General features: G+C 40.9%; 3 protein-coding genes and 1 pseudogene across 9 annotated transcripts in view; 2 read left to right on the top strand and 2 right to left on the bottom strand.

Moving 5' to 3' along the window:
• adck1 (aarF domain containing kinase 1) overlaps positions 1–4,767 on the bottom strand; it is a 205,789-nt gene extending 201,022 nt beyond the window's left edge. Inside the window, exons 1-2 of one of the 4 annotated variants that reach the window (XM_039785552.1) lie at positions 4,585–4,764; positions 4,413–4,483 (exon numbers count right to left, since the gene is read on the bottom strand). The gene's annotated coding sequence lies outside the window, so the exon portion shown is untranslated. Of the gene's footprint in view, positions 1–4,412; positions 4,484–4,584 lie in introns of all 4 variants that reach the window. The other 3 variants (XM_039785554.1, XM_039785556.1, XM_039785553.1) reach the window with 3 other exon arrangements.
• Positions 4,768–8,650: 3,883 nt separating this feature from the next.
• Positions 8,651–10,927, top strand: LOC120549013. Of its 4 annotated transcripts, XM_039785559.1 has the most exons (7): positions 9,421–9,726; positions 9,814–9,990; positions 10,081–10,142; positions 10,225–10,311; positions 10,399–10,440; positions 10,509–10,682; positions 10,762–10,927. In XM_039785559.1, exons 1-7 carry the CDS (start codon positions 9,663–9,665, stop codon positions 10,795–10,797), a joined length of 642 nt encoding a protein of 213 aa, XP_039641493.1. In that variant the 5' UTR covers positions 9,421–9,662; the 3' UTR covers positions 10,798–10,927. The 4 variants fall into 4 exon arrangements, with proteins under 4 accessions (XP_039641495.1, XP_039641496.1, XP_039641492.1 ...); XM_039785561.1 differs by lacking the exon at positions 9,421–9,726 and adding an exon at positions 8,651–8,746 and having other exon boundaries at positions 10,509–10,927; XM_039785558.1 differs by having other exon boundaries at positions 9,418–9,726; positions 10,509–10,927.
• A 37-nt stretch (positions 10,928–10,964) lies between these two features.
• LOC120549015 lies at positions 10,965–12,715 on the top strand (annotated as a pseudogene).
• Positions 12,716–14,138: 1,423 nt separating this feature from the next.
• Positions 14,139–14,160, bottom strand: part of LOC120549016 (SRA stem-loop interacting RNA binding protein) — a 14,589-nt gene continuing 14,567 nt past the window's right edge. Inside the window, exon 4 of the mRNA XM_039785564.1 lies at positions 14,139–14,160. This exon is cut by the window's right edge and continues 392 nt beyond it. The gene's annotated coding sequence lies outside the window, so the exon portion shown is untranslated.

Below are 14,160 nucleotides of genomic sequence, written 5' to 3' on the forward strand. Positions count from 1 at the left end.
CCGATTAGTCGACTAATCGACTAAGAGGGAGCAGCCCTAGTGGCGTTAGTGCTCCTTTTGTATCATACTTTAATTGAATGAAATATTAAGCTTCGCTCCTACGAGATAGGTGTTTTTTTGTAACATTACACACAAAGCTAACTGGCTATAGTTAGCTTGTACGTATGCTAGCGGAATTAGCTAAAGTTGCGTAGCCAGCCAGCAACTTCGGCAATCAGCAGTAGTTTCGGCGAGCTAACCACGACAGTATGTCGCCCATAATCAACCTCTGCTGCTAAAAGCAGTCAATCTGTAGTGATGTTTGAAATGGAGACACATGGTGTGTTAGCTGTCGTGGTTAGCTCGCCGAAACTACTGCCAAAGCTGCTGGCTGGCTACGCAAGGTTAGCTAATGTCCGCTAGCATACGTACAGGCTAACTATAGCCAGTTAGCTTTGTGTGTAACGTAACAAAAACTCACCCATCTCGTAGGAGCTAAGTTTAACGTTTCATTCAATAAAATTATGGTACAAAAGGAGCACTAATATCCCAGGTCTTATGTTGACAACGTGGACGCAGATATAGGAAACTGCTGTTGCGCTAACATTAGCGAAACGTCAGTATAGCATTAGCTAGCTGTCTAAACTTGTGAAAAGCTGAACAGCATCCCCGTCAAAGTAATAAACACTAGGTAAATATGTTGTTACTGGAGCTAGTAGGCTACCATCAAAACGTGAGATATCTAATCAATATGTGTTTACAACCGTCGGGGGATTTCACAGGTGGGACTGGCAAGTTAGCCCATAGCTAGCATGATGCCTTGTATTTTCTAGATCTAGATAAGTTTACCGGTACTTATCTGAACAAACGACATGATCACTGTCACTAGATATAAATAAAACATTGACTTTCACTTGGTGCTATTCACTGACAGTAAAAACACCTCTTCCTCATCCCACTCAGTCACCATAGTTCTAGTACTAGGCTGATACACGTCTCCACAACGTGACGTCATCACCGAATTGCGTTAAAAAAAACACTAATACCAAAAACGTGTGTGTGTGTGTGTGTGTGTGTGTGTGTGTGTGTGTGTGTGTGTGTGTGTGTGTGTGTGTGTGTGTGTGTGTGTGTAAAGTGGGCAGAAGAGAGATAGAGAAAGAGGAAGCAGACGTGTTGTAGGCAACCAAAGCAGAGTTGGTGGAATAAGGTTAAGTTTTGTACACAGTGTGTGCAGTGTCCGAAATAAACCCCAGACTGAAAGCCAAGCTCATTCATTTGCTCACCAGAAACAGGATTTTAACCCTGACGTTATTCATTTTATAACGTCGGCCATGGAGGTAACGAGTCTCCCCTGGTTTTCTGATCACGGTCAGAAACGAAGCAAGCAGGAAAGGTTAACACACTGAACATTTTAACAGCTTAACGTGCGCTAGTTGCCCCGTGTGCGCTGATGCGCTCATCTGTTGACATTTCCGAATGCCTTCCTACAGTTGCTTAATAAAAGCGGGGTTTCCACACAAAAAAACGTAGCCTACATGTGTCATTAGTATGAGAAAAAAAAATGATTTTAACTGTGTCGGGCTCAGGTCGGGCTCGGACACAAATTTCTTAATGCCTGCCAGGCTCCGGCCGGGTTCAGCCACGGCTCTGTTGGAAGCGGGCCGGGCTCGGACAGAAAAATTCGGCCCAATCCGAACTCTACTACAGACACAGAAATGGCACATACTAAGGAAAGCTCATTGTGGGACTGGCTCTAGTGGCTGTAATTATGCACCAAGGCTGAATTTCGGGAAAGAGACTTCAGATACAGTATTGGTGGACCACTAAGGCCTATATAAAAGAGCCTTCAGATACAGTATTGGGGGACCACTAAGGCCTATATAAAAGAGACTTCAGATACAGTATTGGGTAGAGCTGGGCAATATATCAATATTATATCGATATTATATCGATATCGTGATATGAGACTAGATATCGTCTTAGATTTTGGATATTGTAATATCGTAATATGGCATAAGTGTTGTCTTTTCCTGGTTTTAAAGGCTGCACTACAGTAAAGTGATGTCATTTTCTGAACTTACCAGACTGTTGTAACTGTTCTATTATTTGCCTTTACCCACTTAGTCATTATATCCACATTACTGATGATTATTTATCAAAAATCTCATTGTGTAAATATTTTGTGAAAGCACCAATAGTCAACACTACAATATCGTTGCGGTATCAATATCAAGGTATTTGGTCAAAAATATCGTGATATTTGATTTTCTCCATATCGCCCAGCCCTAGTATTGGGGGATCACTAAGGCCTAAATAAAAGTGACTTCAGATACTGTATGGGGGGACCACTAAGGACTATATAAAAGATACTTCATATACAGTACTGGGGGATCACTAAGGCCTATATAAAAGAGACTTCAGATACAGTACTGGGGGACCACTAAGGCCTATATAAAAGATACTTCATATACAGTACTGGGGGATCACTAAGGCCTATATAAAAGAGACTTCAGATACAGTATTGGGGGATCACTGGCCTATATAAAAGAGACTTTAGATACAGTACTGGGGGACCACTAAGGCCTATATAAAAGAGACTTCAGATACAGTATTAGGGGACCACTAAGGTCTATATAAAAGCATCCAAAGAGCACCATGTCATGGGACCTTTATTTTATATATTTGATTACAATGTTGTAATGTCACTTTTTACACTTTTTTTTTTATAGTGGAACTTTTTGTATGTGCATTGTTGTTTTTATTGTTTTGAGGCTCCGGTCCATCAGGACCAAAAACTCACGCCACAAAACAGAATATTCACGCTCAGAGACTAGCTAATGTTAGAACAGCGGCCAGTGGCGAGGGAGGGAGCAGCTGTCTTCAAGAGACTTGAGACCATGAGCTGTTTGAATAAATAGTTTAAAGTGATGATTCGGAGTAATTTCACCCTAGGGTCCTTTGCACCATGACCTCGAGCCAAACACCCCCCCAGAAGCTTTTTTCAGCTGGGTTGAACATTGGGAGAGTTAGCGTAGAGTAGCGTTATCAGCTGAATAACTTCTACAGTAGTACAAATAGGTTATGCATTCATAAAACGATGGATTGTAAAGTTTGTAAGTACACCAGAAGTTTATGTAAATAACACTTGCCTGCTGGCTTCTGCTCTCTGCTACTATTGTTGCTGCTGCTGCAGGCAGTAAGACGAGTGCTTAGCTAAATATTTATTAATTAAACTTTTTTTTTTTAAAGTAAGTGCTGTAGTATAACTAGCAGGAGACAAGTTATAATTGAGGTAAGTTTGGAGTCATTACCTTATTAATCATTAAATTAATAAATATTTTTGTTGTATCTCTTTTCGGTGTTGTAATTTGTAGATGGCCCTAAACACTCAGTAGCAACAGCAGCAGCAGAGACGAGAAGCCAACAGGCAAGTGTTATTTACATAAACTTCTGGTGTACTTACAAACTTTCCAATCCATCGTTTTATGAGTGCATAACCTATTTGTACTAGTGTAGAAGTTTGGTATCATTTCTGGCATTATTAGTGGGGTCATTTACGAGATACAAACCTGGGTCCATTAGCCCCTGCGCTAAGCTATTCAGCTGATAACGCTACTCTACGCTAACTCTCCCAATGTTCAACCCAGCTGAAAAAAAGCTTCTGGGGGGGCGGTGTTTGGCTCGAGGTCATGGTGCAAAAGACCCTAGGGTGAAATTACTCCGAACCATCACTTTAAGGGTGTTGGAGCTAAATCATGCAGTATGCAGTATCTTATAAAGTAAACAAGCATTGGTCATAAACAAAACAAAATTCAAAGCTCAATAAGTTTAATTTTTAAGTAATATTATTTCAGTGGCATTAGTCTGTGGTTTTTTGTCTGGAGCTTCAAACTGTTTATAAAGTGGTTGTATTGTTGCGGTCTTCATTTCTGCTTTCTAGCCGTAATTTTGGAGCACTGCCTCTGTGCTGGCGGTATTGCGCAATACGCGCATCGTCTCAAACTGTCAACAGCGTTCTGTGTGCTCGTGACCTTGCGAGTTCATTCTTCCAAGAACCCCCCCAAGAACATAAGTCCGTTCTTTGCATTATTGGGATTGAGAAACACCCATAGTATTAAAGCAGTGTGCTTCATAGGTGTGGAACTAGCTTCGGTATCATCCACCTATCTCTAGGGTTAAGGTTAACGTTAGAGTTTGAAGGGGTCTCACGTTAAGCTAATTGGTAAAAGAGCACTTTAAGGCACAGTACCGGCTGTTACCTAACGTTACATACCACTTGTCTAACGTTACTTGTGTTATGCACAGACTAGCTGGCCTTTTGTGACGAGTGTTTTGTGTGATGTCGACAAAATTAACGTTATACCAAACAGTCAGACTGCCACAGACAGGTTCACACAGAATCGTCAACTGTCAAAAAAACAACAACAAGCTACCTTTTTAGGGTCCACGCGCGTTGTCCTGTTCTGTTTCTCTTTGCTGGTGTTCGACGTCAGAGCGAAGCATTCTGGTTAACGTAGTTTAAAGAGATGAAGGCTAAGTTACTAACGTTAAATCAGATGTCCTAGCACGAAACTCTGATAACGTTGTATAGAGAGATTAGCCTACCTTTATGTTTCCAATCAATGCAGTCCGGGTGTATGCGTTAATTTAATAATGTAACGTTATGTCCCCCTTGATTTTCGCTTTTTATGATGATTTTATGATTTAAAACTACACTTCGACCCAAGAGTATCCTCGTGCAGGCGAATTCGCGTTTCCTAGGATAGCGAAGGCATGTCCCGCCCTACTTTGCCTTACTCTGCCTCTCATTAGCTTACCCTGGTATTCTTAGCCTAACGCTGACCAATCTCACTCCTCATGCCTAAACCTAACCAATCAAACCAAAGAAGGAAACGAGTACTAAGCCATTCAGAGACACAGAGTGCGGGTCATGTCTTCGCCATCCTTAATTCTCGTTAATACGTCCATGGCATTCCTGCCATGCGGCTCCTCTGTGGGGTCGCTTTAATATAATACATCTGTGGGTGGCTTCTGTCGCAAGCTTTGCTCTCAAGTCAGCTCCAAGGGAGATAGAATAGAAATAGATGATATATAGGCCTATTTAATTAATTTATCAACATTGCAACGGGAAAAAAATTAATTACAGTAGGCCTATTGATTTTGCCTCTTCTGGTAGCATGTACGGTGGGTATCTGTGCCAGTGTAACATATCATGTCGATTCAATAACACACACACACACACACACATTCATAATAACACCTCATTCATAATTTCTCTTTAAAGAATAATATACCAAGGCATTTTACCTCAATAGCTGAATTTAATATGAAAAAGTCACACAACTGTGGGTATATGGCACAAGAAGCTAATGTGTCTACTTGTGCTGTAAACCTGGAGATCTTTAGGATAGATATACCATACCAGTAGGCCATTAAATATTTCAACTATTCAAGCATTCAAGCAGAGTGCAATAATATGTAATTTTATTTTATTTAGACAGTGACAGTGCACAATTAAACATTAACCTTGTATAAAAACAAAAGAAGTATTGTACCAGGTTTTAGCACAATTATTATTATTTTCTGCCAGTAGTCCCTGTCCCACAACAATATTAGAAAGTGCATACTAATTGTATACACAGTGGCCACAGCTCTGCCTGGGCATTTCTTTGCCTTTTCACACAGGATGCCTTTTTAGCCTTGTCATAAGGTATGTTAATGAATATTTAAAATTCTAATATACTTTAAAAAACAAAACAAATTAAAGCTGCAAGCAGCGATGACGGGCCCTCGCCTCTTGCCCCGGGGGGTACTGGCAAATGCAACATCACATGTAGACCACACATTCTAAGTTTCATGTAAATCGGAATAACTTTTACCAAGATAGAACCGTTCATGTTTCCACACCCACCTACAGGAAGTTGTTCCTCCATAACTTGCGCATTGTGTTAGCTATCAAAATTCTTTTGATAACTTTTAGTCACGAGGGTCAACCGAGTCTATATCCAAGTTTTCGTGCAGATTGGACTCACGTCCCAGGAGTAGTTAAACAAAGTATGTTTCCCATATATCGCGATGTGAATAATTAATAAAAAAAATTCTAACAGCGCCATCTAATGGCCGATGCACTATAAATTTGGCGTGGATGCTCAAACCCCTATACGGAACAACTTTGTCATATTTGGTGTCAATCGGGAAGCCCCCTACAGGAAGTTGGTCCTCTGTAACTTGCGCATTGTGTTAGCTATCAAAATTCTTTTGATATATTTTTGTCATGAGGGTCCACCGAGTCTATGTGCACATTTTTGTGCAGATGGGACTCACGCTCTAGGAGGAGTTAAAAAAAGTAGGTTTCGCTCAAGCAAATTAGCTAATTAATTGAAAAAAATTAAAACAGCGCCATCTAAAGGCCAATTGACGACATATTTGGCACACAGCCTCATTGGCACACGAGGAACAACTGCTCTAAGTTTTGTGTCCATTGGAATAGCCGTTGGCAAGATATAACCATTCCTGTTTCCACTCCCACCTACAGGAAGTTGGTCCTCCATAACTTGCGCATTGTTTTAGCTATCAATATTCTTTTGATAACTTTTTGTCACGAGGGTCCTCCGAGTGTATATGCAAGTTTTCGTGCCGACCGGACTCACGTCCCAGGAGTAGTTAGACAAAGTAGGCTTCCCATATGTCAATATTTTGATGATGAAATAAAAAAAATTAAAACAGCGCCATCTAATGGCCGATTGCAGCCAACTTTGGCACAATTGATAAACCCGCCAGGCGGAACATCCTTGTCAAGTTTCGGGGCAATCGGAATAATTGTTGTCAAGATAACGCAACTTCCTGTTTAGACAGTAAGTTGCTATAACTTCCGCATTTTTCAACTATCAAAATTCTCTGGATAACTTTTCATTATGAGGGTCAACAGATACTACCTGCAAAGATTCAAGAAGATTGAAGTCACGGCCTAGGACGAGTACGAAAGAATGTAAAACACTTGAAAAATGCATAATTAAAAATGGCCGCCTACCGGTTGGGCGGAGCTAATGAATGTAAATGGGAAATATGTCTGCAATGATTAGAGCAATATGGGTATTAAATCTGGTGAAGATCGGAGCAACTATGTCCAAGTTAAGGCCTTCTACGCATTAGGGGGCGCTATGGAGCCCGCTTACAGGTATGGGCCAAATCGCTGTACAGTCTCGCAAAGCTCCCAGGTGTTTATGTGGGCGCCAAATTTTGTGAGTTTTCGTATATATTGAGGCCGTCAAAAATGTGCCCAAGGGCTAAAACCAATTAGGGGGCGCTATAGAGCAACCATACCACTCCCAGGCCTAAATGTGTATTCAGATGAAAGAGTTTAATATTCTGCACATGGCTGCAAAATTTTGAGAGTTTTCGTGCATCCTAAAGTCCTCAAACAAGTGTTCGTATAATGAAGATTTTTGCACGAAAACCAAGATTATGGAAATTTTTTAATTTTGTAATTTTTTCAAAAAATAGCTCCATGGAGTTTAAGATGAGACCTATGTTCCCTCAAAAGTTGGTATATTAACTTCTTACTTTTTTCGGAATTAAGGCGCACGTTAGGGGGCGCTATGGAGCCCCCTGGCAACACCCGAGGCCAAGCACTACAGAACTTGCAATTTTCACCAGTTGTGACAGGTGTGCAAATTTTTGTGAGTTTTCGTGCATGCTAACGCCCTCAAAAACGCGACAAAAGACTCGGAAAAATAATAATCTGATGAAAAACAATAGGTTCATTCGCACTTTCGTGCTCGGGCCCTAAAAACATTTAAATATAAAAAAAAAAGTTAAGATTGTGAAAAAAGCAGCACTACAACAGCTTTCTGCCTCATACGTTCTAACCAAGGATGTATAATAAGACCTGGATACAGCGTTGAAAGCGGAGACCTTTCAGGGTTGCTCTGGGGTGCATGAAGCCATCATGTCCTTGGAACATTACACCTTTATTAAAGGTGCTCTAAGTGATGTGACGCGTTTTTTAGGCTACAACATTTTTTGTCACATACAGTTAACATCTCCTCACTATCCTAGCTGCCTGTCCCCTGAACACACTGTAAAAAAAAATGCGGTGTCTGAAGACAGCCCAGTCTCCACAAACGCCAACAAAAACAAACTGCACCAACCTGCCCCATAACAAACAGTGTAACCGACAAGAAGGAGCTGGTTGAGTCATGAATACGCATTGCGGAAGTAGCCTACGTGCAGATGGCGCGTTCATGCCACCTCAGAATAACAGGGACCGCCCCCGTGGTTACGTTGTTTTTCCGACTGGTAGCGTTCACATGGTCGGGATGCGCTTTCTTTTTCTTCTGTTATATTGCCGTTTGGCACAACAACTTTTTGCATGACCTAGAGTATCAGGGGCCTGTTGCACAAAAGTAGAATTAAGACATCCGGGATAAATGACTCAGCTGAGCTCAATGAAGCCAAAACATGTGCGTCCAGGCTTAATTGGTTGCACAAAGACCAAGCCAGGATGAGCAGACACGGATTCATTAAGCCAGGTGAAACCAATCCTGGATAGGTGCGTCCGGCCCACTCAAAATAGACCCCGCCACAGATAACAGATTAACTGATTTACCATGGCAACTAGAGCGCGGCGTACTTTTCCCCGTCAGAAGCACAAATCCTCATGGAGGCATACGGAGGTAAAAGATATAATTAAGAAGAAAGGCAACACCGCCACAGTGATAAAGCAAAGAGAAAAAGCGTGGCAAAGTATTGCAGACCGCCTGAATGCGTAAGTAGTGCACAATTACACACTTACCGCTCCGCTCAAACATCACAATTACAATTCAAATATTTAATTCACATCTCCAAAAACGCAGTTGTACTGTAATTATGACACGGTTAAATTTGTAATTGAAATGCACTGCAGATATGAGTGAAATTGTGTAAAGTAACTCCATCACACTGTATAAAGCTATGATAAATTATTATTAAAGCCTTACATTATTATTTAACGTTACTACGCTCAGTACGGTTTAATCTTAGCCGTTGTACTCTGCTTCTTATGTTGTCCACTGTTTTTTTTTGTGTTTCTCCTGCTTTTATTAATGTAAAGTTGCTTTGACAGAATGAAACAATTGTGAAAAGTGCTATATAAATAAATTTTAATTGAATAAATAGATGAGCTATAATAATAATCACTTTAATTTATATAGCGCCTTTCAAAGGACCCAAGGTCGGTTGCTCACTGCACTGCAAAAATGTCTTTCTTACTTAGTATTTTTGTCTTGTTTTCAGTAAAAACAAAATATCTCAAAAATATCTTAAATATTTTCTTGAGCAAAATTACCTAGGAAAATAAGCAAAAAAATCTGCCAGTGAAACAAGAGAACTTTTCTAAAATTAAGTGTTTATGGAAAAAGTAAACTTATTTCAAGAGAATTTTTCTTATTATATTGACAGATTTTTTATTTTTTTGCTTGTTTTAAGCACACATTTACTTAAAGTTTATATTTTTTGTCTAAACTATACTTATTTTGCTAGGTCATTTAGCAAATCAAGAAAATACATCTTTATTTAAGTTTTTTTTTTTTTTGATATTTTTACTGAAAACAAGACAAAAATACTAAGTCATTTTTTGCAGTGTGACTCCATTAAATGTTCTTGTGATAAAGAATGTGTGTGTGTGCGTGTGATGTAGATTAAACATGAACGGGCCAAAACGGACATGGCAGCAGGTCAAAATCAAATACAAGAACATTCTGCAGAATGGTATGGTTCCTGACTGATATTTAACAAAGCACAAGCATATATTGTACCCAGAAGGTGCCTGCTCACACATTGTCTGTACTGTTTTAGCAGTGAAAAAGAATACCCACAGACAAGGCACGGGTGGTGGGTCACCAAAGGCTGACCTTACCCCAGCAAAGGACATGGCCTTGCAGCTAAATAAAGGCAGGCCCGTCTTAGAGGGGATCCCTGGGGGGAAAGAGACGAGCATAGGTTCCTCCCAAGATGCCACCCGCTTCATTCAAGGTATGTCCTTCCATCTCTACATGGGATACAACCACATTCATATTGAATCAATTTGGACTGTCTGACTTTGGTTTACCTATTGCCTTGCAGGGTCTGGCAGCACTGTGTTCCTGTTAGAGCCACCAGCACAAGCACCAGACGATGCTGATCCAGTGAGTACTCCATCAAAGGCATACTGTAGGCCTGGCATGTCTTGTCTACTAGCTTCAATATGATTCCGATTAAATGTGATAGGGTGAAGGCCCCAGTGCAGCAGCAACAGCACATGATGGAGACGATGATGAGGAGGAGACCATCTCTCTGGATTCCGGAAGGCATGAGGTATCATGTTAAGACTGTGAAAGTACTATTTACTCTACAATGGTGAGGAGTCCTCATCAAAATCAAAAAATCTAATTTCTTTTACAGGACCCAGATGCTATACAGTGGGAAAACCAGCCTGGCAACATAGTGCGTACAAATAAAAGGACACCACATCCTGCCAAATTCCAGCTGCGCTAATTGTATTGTGTTCACAGAGCTCACAAGCTATCAGAAAGTTGTATGGCAACCACCTCCGGCGCCAAATAGAACTGGCAGACATAGACATTCAGTACAAGAAGAAAAAGATTGAAAATCTTGCACTGGAGTCCGAAATAAAAAAGAGGACAATTAGGAAACTGGACCTTGAAATAAAAAAACTTGAGAGGGAGGTGAGATATGCCTTCAATGTACACTGTATGCTAACTGTAACACAAATGTATTAATCATTATTTTTCTTTCCTCCCCCAGCTCCAAGAAGATGACACAGCTCAAAATAAGAATTAGGTATATTCTCGTAAAGTCAAGTGAGCCATGACATATGAGCTCTTATTGTGAGCACACAGGACGGTGGCATCTTTATAAGGTTTTTTTTATTTTCCCAGCAATCAGTACAACCAAGTCATCGTTATAAGGCATCGCCTCTTCTTGTCCACCCGCCCAGCAGCCCAGGTGTGGCCACTAGCCTATATGAAGGCCCAAAATTGTGTGTTCCTTTCTGCTCTGACAATGGCATGCCCATTCTTGCGAGATGTGGTGGATGAAGAAGCACTTGTGCTGAGGAGAGCCTTGGCGGCGAAAGGGTCTTCAGGGACCGGTTGGACCCACTGGCCTTCCCTGATGACCATCTATATGAAAGATACAGGTTTTCTGCAGATGGCATCAGGTATCTATGCAGACTACTGGGTCCCAGGATTAAGCACCGCACTGCACGGAGCCATGCACTGAGTGTGGAGCAAATGGTTTGTGTGGCCTTGGCGCTTTTTGCTAGTGGAGCCTTCCTGTACTCAGTGGGGGATGCAGAACAGCTGAACAAGGCCACAATTTGCCGCACAATAAGGAGTGTGTGTCTGGCTATCAAAGCATTAGCAGATGTCTTCATCTCCTTCCCTGGCCACAGAAGACTCTGTGACATCAAAGAGGAGTTCTATAGGATTGCAGGTAAGAGGATCTACAAATTACAGGACAACTGTTAACACATAGTAGGATACTCATTACTTTGTGTGACAGGTTTCCCCAATGTCATTGGTGCAGTGGACTGCACACACATAAGGATAAAAGCCCCCTCAGGTGCCCATGAGGCCGATTTTGTGAATAGGAAATCCTTTCACAGCATTAATGTTCAGGTGAAATACATAACTTTTGATATTGTCCATTGATGAACACTCTGCATTGCCAGTGATGTGCATTTATTGGTGTAATATTCCTCATCTTATGATTTCAGATGGTCTGCAATGCTGACTGTGTGATCAGCAATGTTGTGGCAAAATGGCCTGGCTCAGTCCATGACTCCAGAATCTTTCGGGCCTCTGAAATCTATCAGTGCCTATCACAAGGTAAGCCACACAACCCCTATTTATAACCATCATGGCTGTGTCAAGAATATCACTGTGTTTATGAGGTAGTAATGATGAGATTTTGTGTTGACAGGTGAATTCTCTGGTGTGTTGCTGGGAGACAGGGGGTATGGCTGCCAGCCTTTTCTCCTGACACCTTTCACAGACCCCCAGGAAGCACAGCAGGCCTACAACCATGCCCATGCCAGGAGCAGGGCCAGAGTTGAAATGACCTTTGGCCTCCTGAAGGCACGCTTTCACTGCCTTCACAAATTAAGGGTCAGCCCTGTTAGGGCATGTGATATTACTGTGGCTTGTGCTGTCCTCCACAATGTGGCCTGCCTGAGGAAGGAGAGGGCCCCCAGAGTGCCACCAGCCATGGACTGGGACAATCCGGCAATCTTCCCTGATGACGACAGTGGTCGGCTGCTGAGGGACCAATATGTGTTGAATTATTTTAGTTAGTATGTGTGCTTTCAATTTTGGTAAAATATGTCCTGCGGTGGCAGAGGAATTTGGGTTTTTTTGGGTTTGTTTTTTTACGAATTTGGCCTCTTATGATGTTTGTGCGGTATACTGTGTGTAATACAAGGCTGCAGGGAGGCTACTGCATCCATTCATTTGTCTGTTCAGTTGATGTGTATGGATTTGTCCTGCATTTATTTTAGTGTGCAGACATGCAGGGTGTGTTATATACAGACCTTTGAATGTGTATGTATCATTTTGTATAATATGCTTTGATTCTGTGCTTTCCATCTTGTAGAGTCACTGTGACTTCAGTTTCGAAAGGAGCTGATGGTTTACCTGCTTTGTTTTGTCCTTATTCAATAAAGGAACATAATGTTACACATTGTGTTTTTATATTCATATGGAATGTGTATTTGTGTATTTGTTTATATGACAGAGTACTAGGGCCAACACCGGAAAAAAGGATAAAGTCATAAATTTATGAGGCTGGTTCTTTCTGCAGAAAAGCTACATATTCTTTTTACAGTTTTGATACTTATGACAATGTGATACTTAATATTCTGGCACATCAGCATGTCTTTGTTTATGAAACCATACTGAAGTACAATTTCACGAAATGCCCCACATCTGTCATTTTAGCAACTGTCCTCCTTTAAAACAACTGGTTACAATAGTATGACTTGTCTTTTTTTTCCCTCTGTGGCCCTAATATTCTATCATTTTATATATAGCCTTATAGTCTATGGGAAACTGTAAATTATCTAATGATAGCAACATCATCTAAAAATCATTATTTATCCAAAATCATTGAAATTAATGATCACAAACGTTTAAATAATGACAGTGGGTCTAGTTATATGTGATAACAATGTATAGTGAGCAGTGAAATAACTATTGGTTTCCATTTGTGGTGACTGCTGACTGACATTAGGGATGAGATTAAATAGATCCTGGAATTTAGCCTGGTCTGGAGCAGGCTAGCTCCACAGAATAAATCTCCATGGTAATTTATACCATAACATATCCTCCTGCCCCCTATCCAGCTTTAGTGCAACCGGATTACGGATCAATTGAGCCAGGATCACCAAGATATCCTGGCTTAATCCCTTATCCTAGTTTTGTGCAACAGCCCCAGGTGTGTGAAAAAATGGAGGCCACAATAACAAAACATTTGCTGCGGTTTCCTTACAAACAGCACATCGCCAGATGTTTGTTTGCGGTATCTGCAGGACAACGAATGGGAAAAGACACGGATAATGTGTTGTTTTTTTATACATAGGCCTATTTATGAATAATTTGAAACATATTATGTCTGTGTATGTTTATTGGCAGAGGCATTTGTCCACAATAAACAGTTTATTGTCATTAAAATATGTTCAGTGAACCAAAGTCGCCTACATCAAACGTCAGTTGTCAACAACGCGTCACCAACTGGGGAACTCTGCTATCAAAATCCAGCCTGAGTTTCCCACCTCCGATTCCCACAGGAAGTTACGTGAATGGTGACGTTTTTCCGATGTCCATGAACACACGGTAACGCTGCTGGAGTGATGACTCAAACAGCTCCTTCTTGACGCTACATTTGTAGTCCCTACATTTGTAGTGTGTATTTTTTACAGTGCATTTTTAATTAAGGATCTGAAAACGTCCGCCACCACTGCAGAGTTTATTATCTTCTGGTGCCCAAGCATTTAACCTGCTCAAGCCAGCTAGCAGTGTCATTAGGCAGTTCACACTTGGTTCCTTTACTCAAGAAAAAGTAGTAAAACCACAAAATAAAATACTATATTACAAGGAAAGAATTTAACAACAACGTAAGACACAATGGATTTAAACTTTTTATTGC

The sequence above is a fragment of the Perca fluviatilis genome, chromosome 20 (assembly GCF_010015445.1).
Source record: "Perca fluviatilis chromosome 20, GENO_Pfluv_1.0, whole genome shotgun sequence".
Lineage (NCBI taxonomy): Eukaryota > Metazoa > Chordata > Actinopteri > Perciformes > Percidae > Perca > Perca fluviatilis.

Coding starts and splice junctions, on each gene's coding strand:
- LOC120549013 (XM_039785558.1), top strand. CDS start 9,663: ATGAACGGGCCAAAACGGACATGGCAGCAGGTCAAAATCAAATACAAG. Junction 9,727..9,813: donor CAAGAACATTCTGCAGAATG/GTATGGTTCCTG, acceptor GTACTGTTTTAG/CAGTGAAAAAGAATACCCAC. Junction 10,441..10,508: donor AAAACCAGCCTGGCAACATA/GTGCGTACAAAT, acceptor TTGTGTTCACAG/AGCTCACAAGCTATCAGAAA.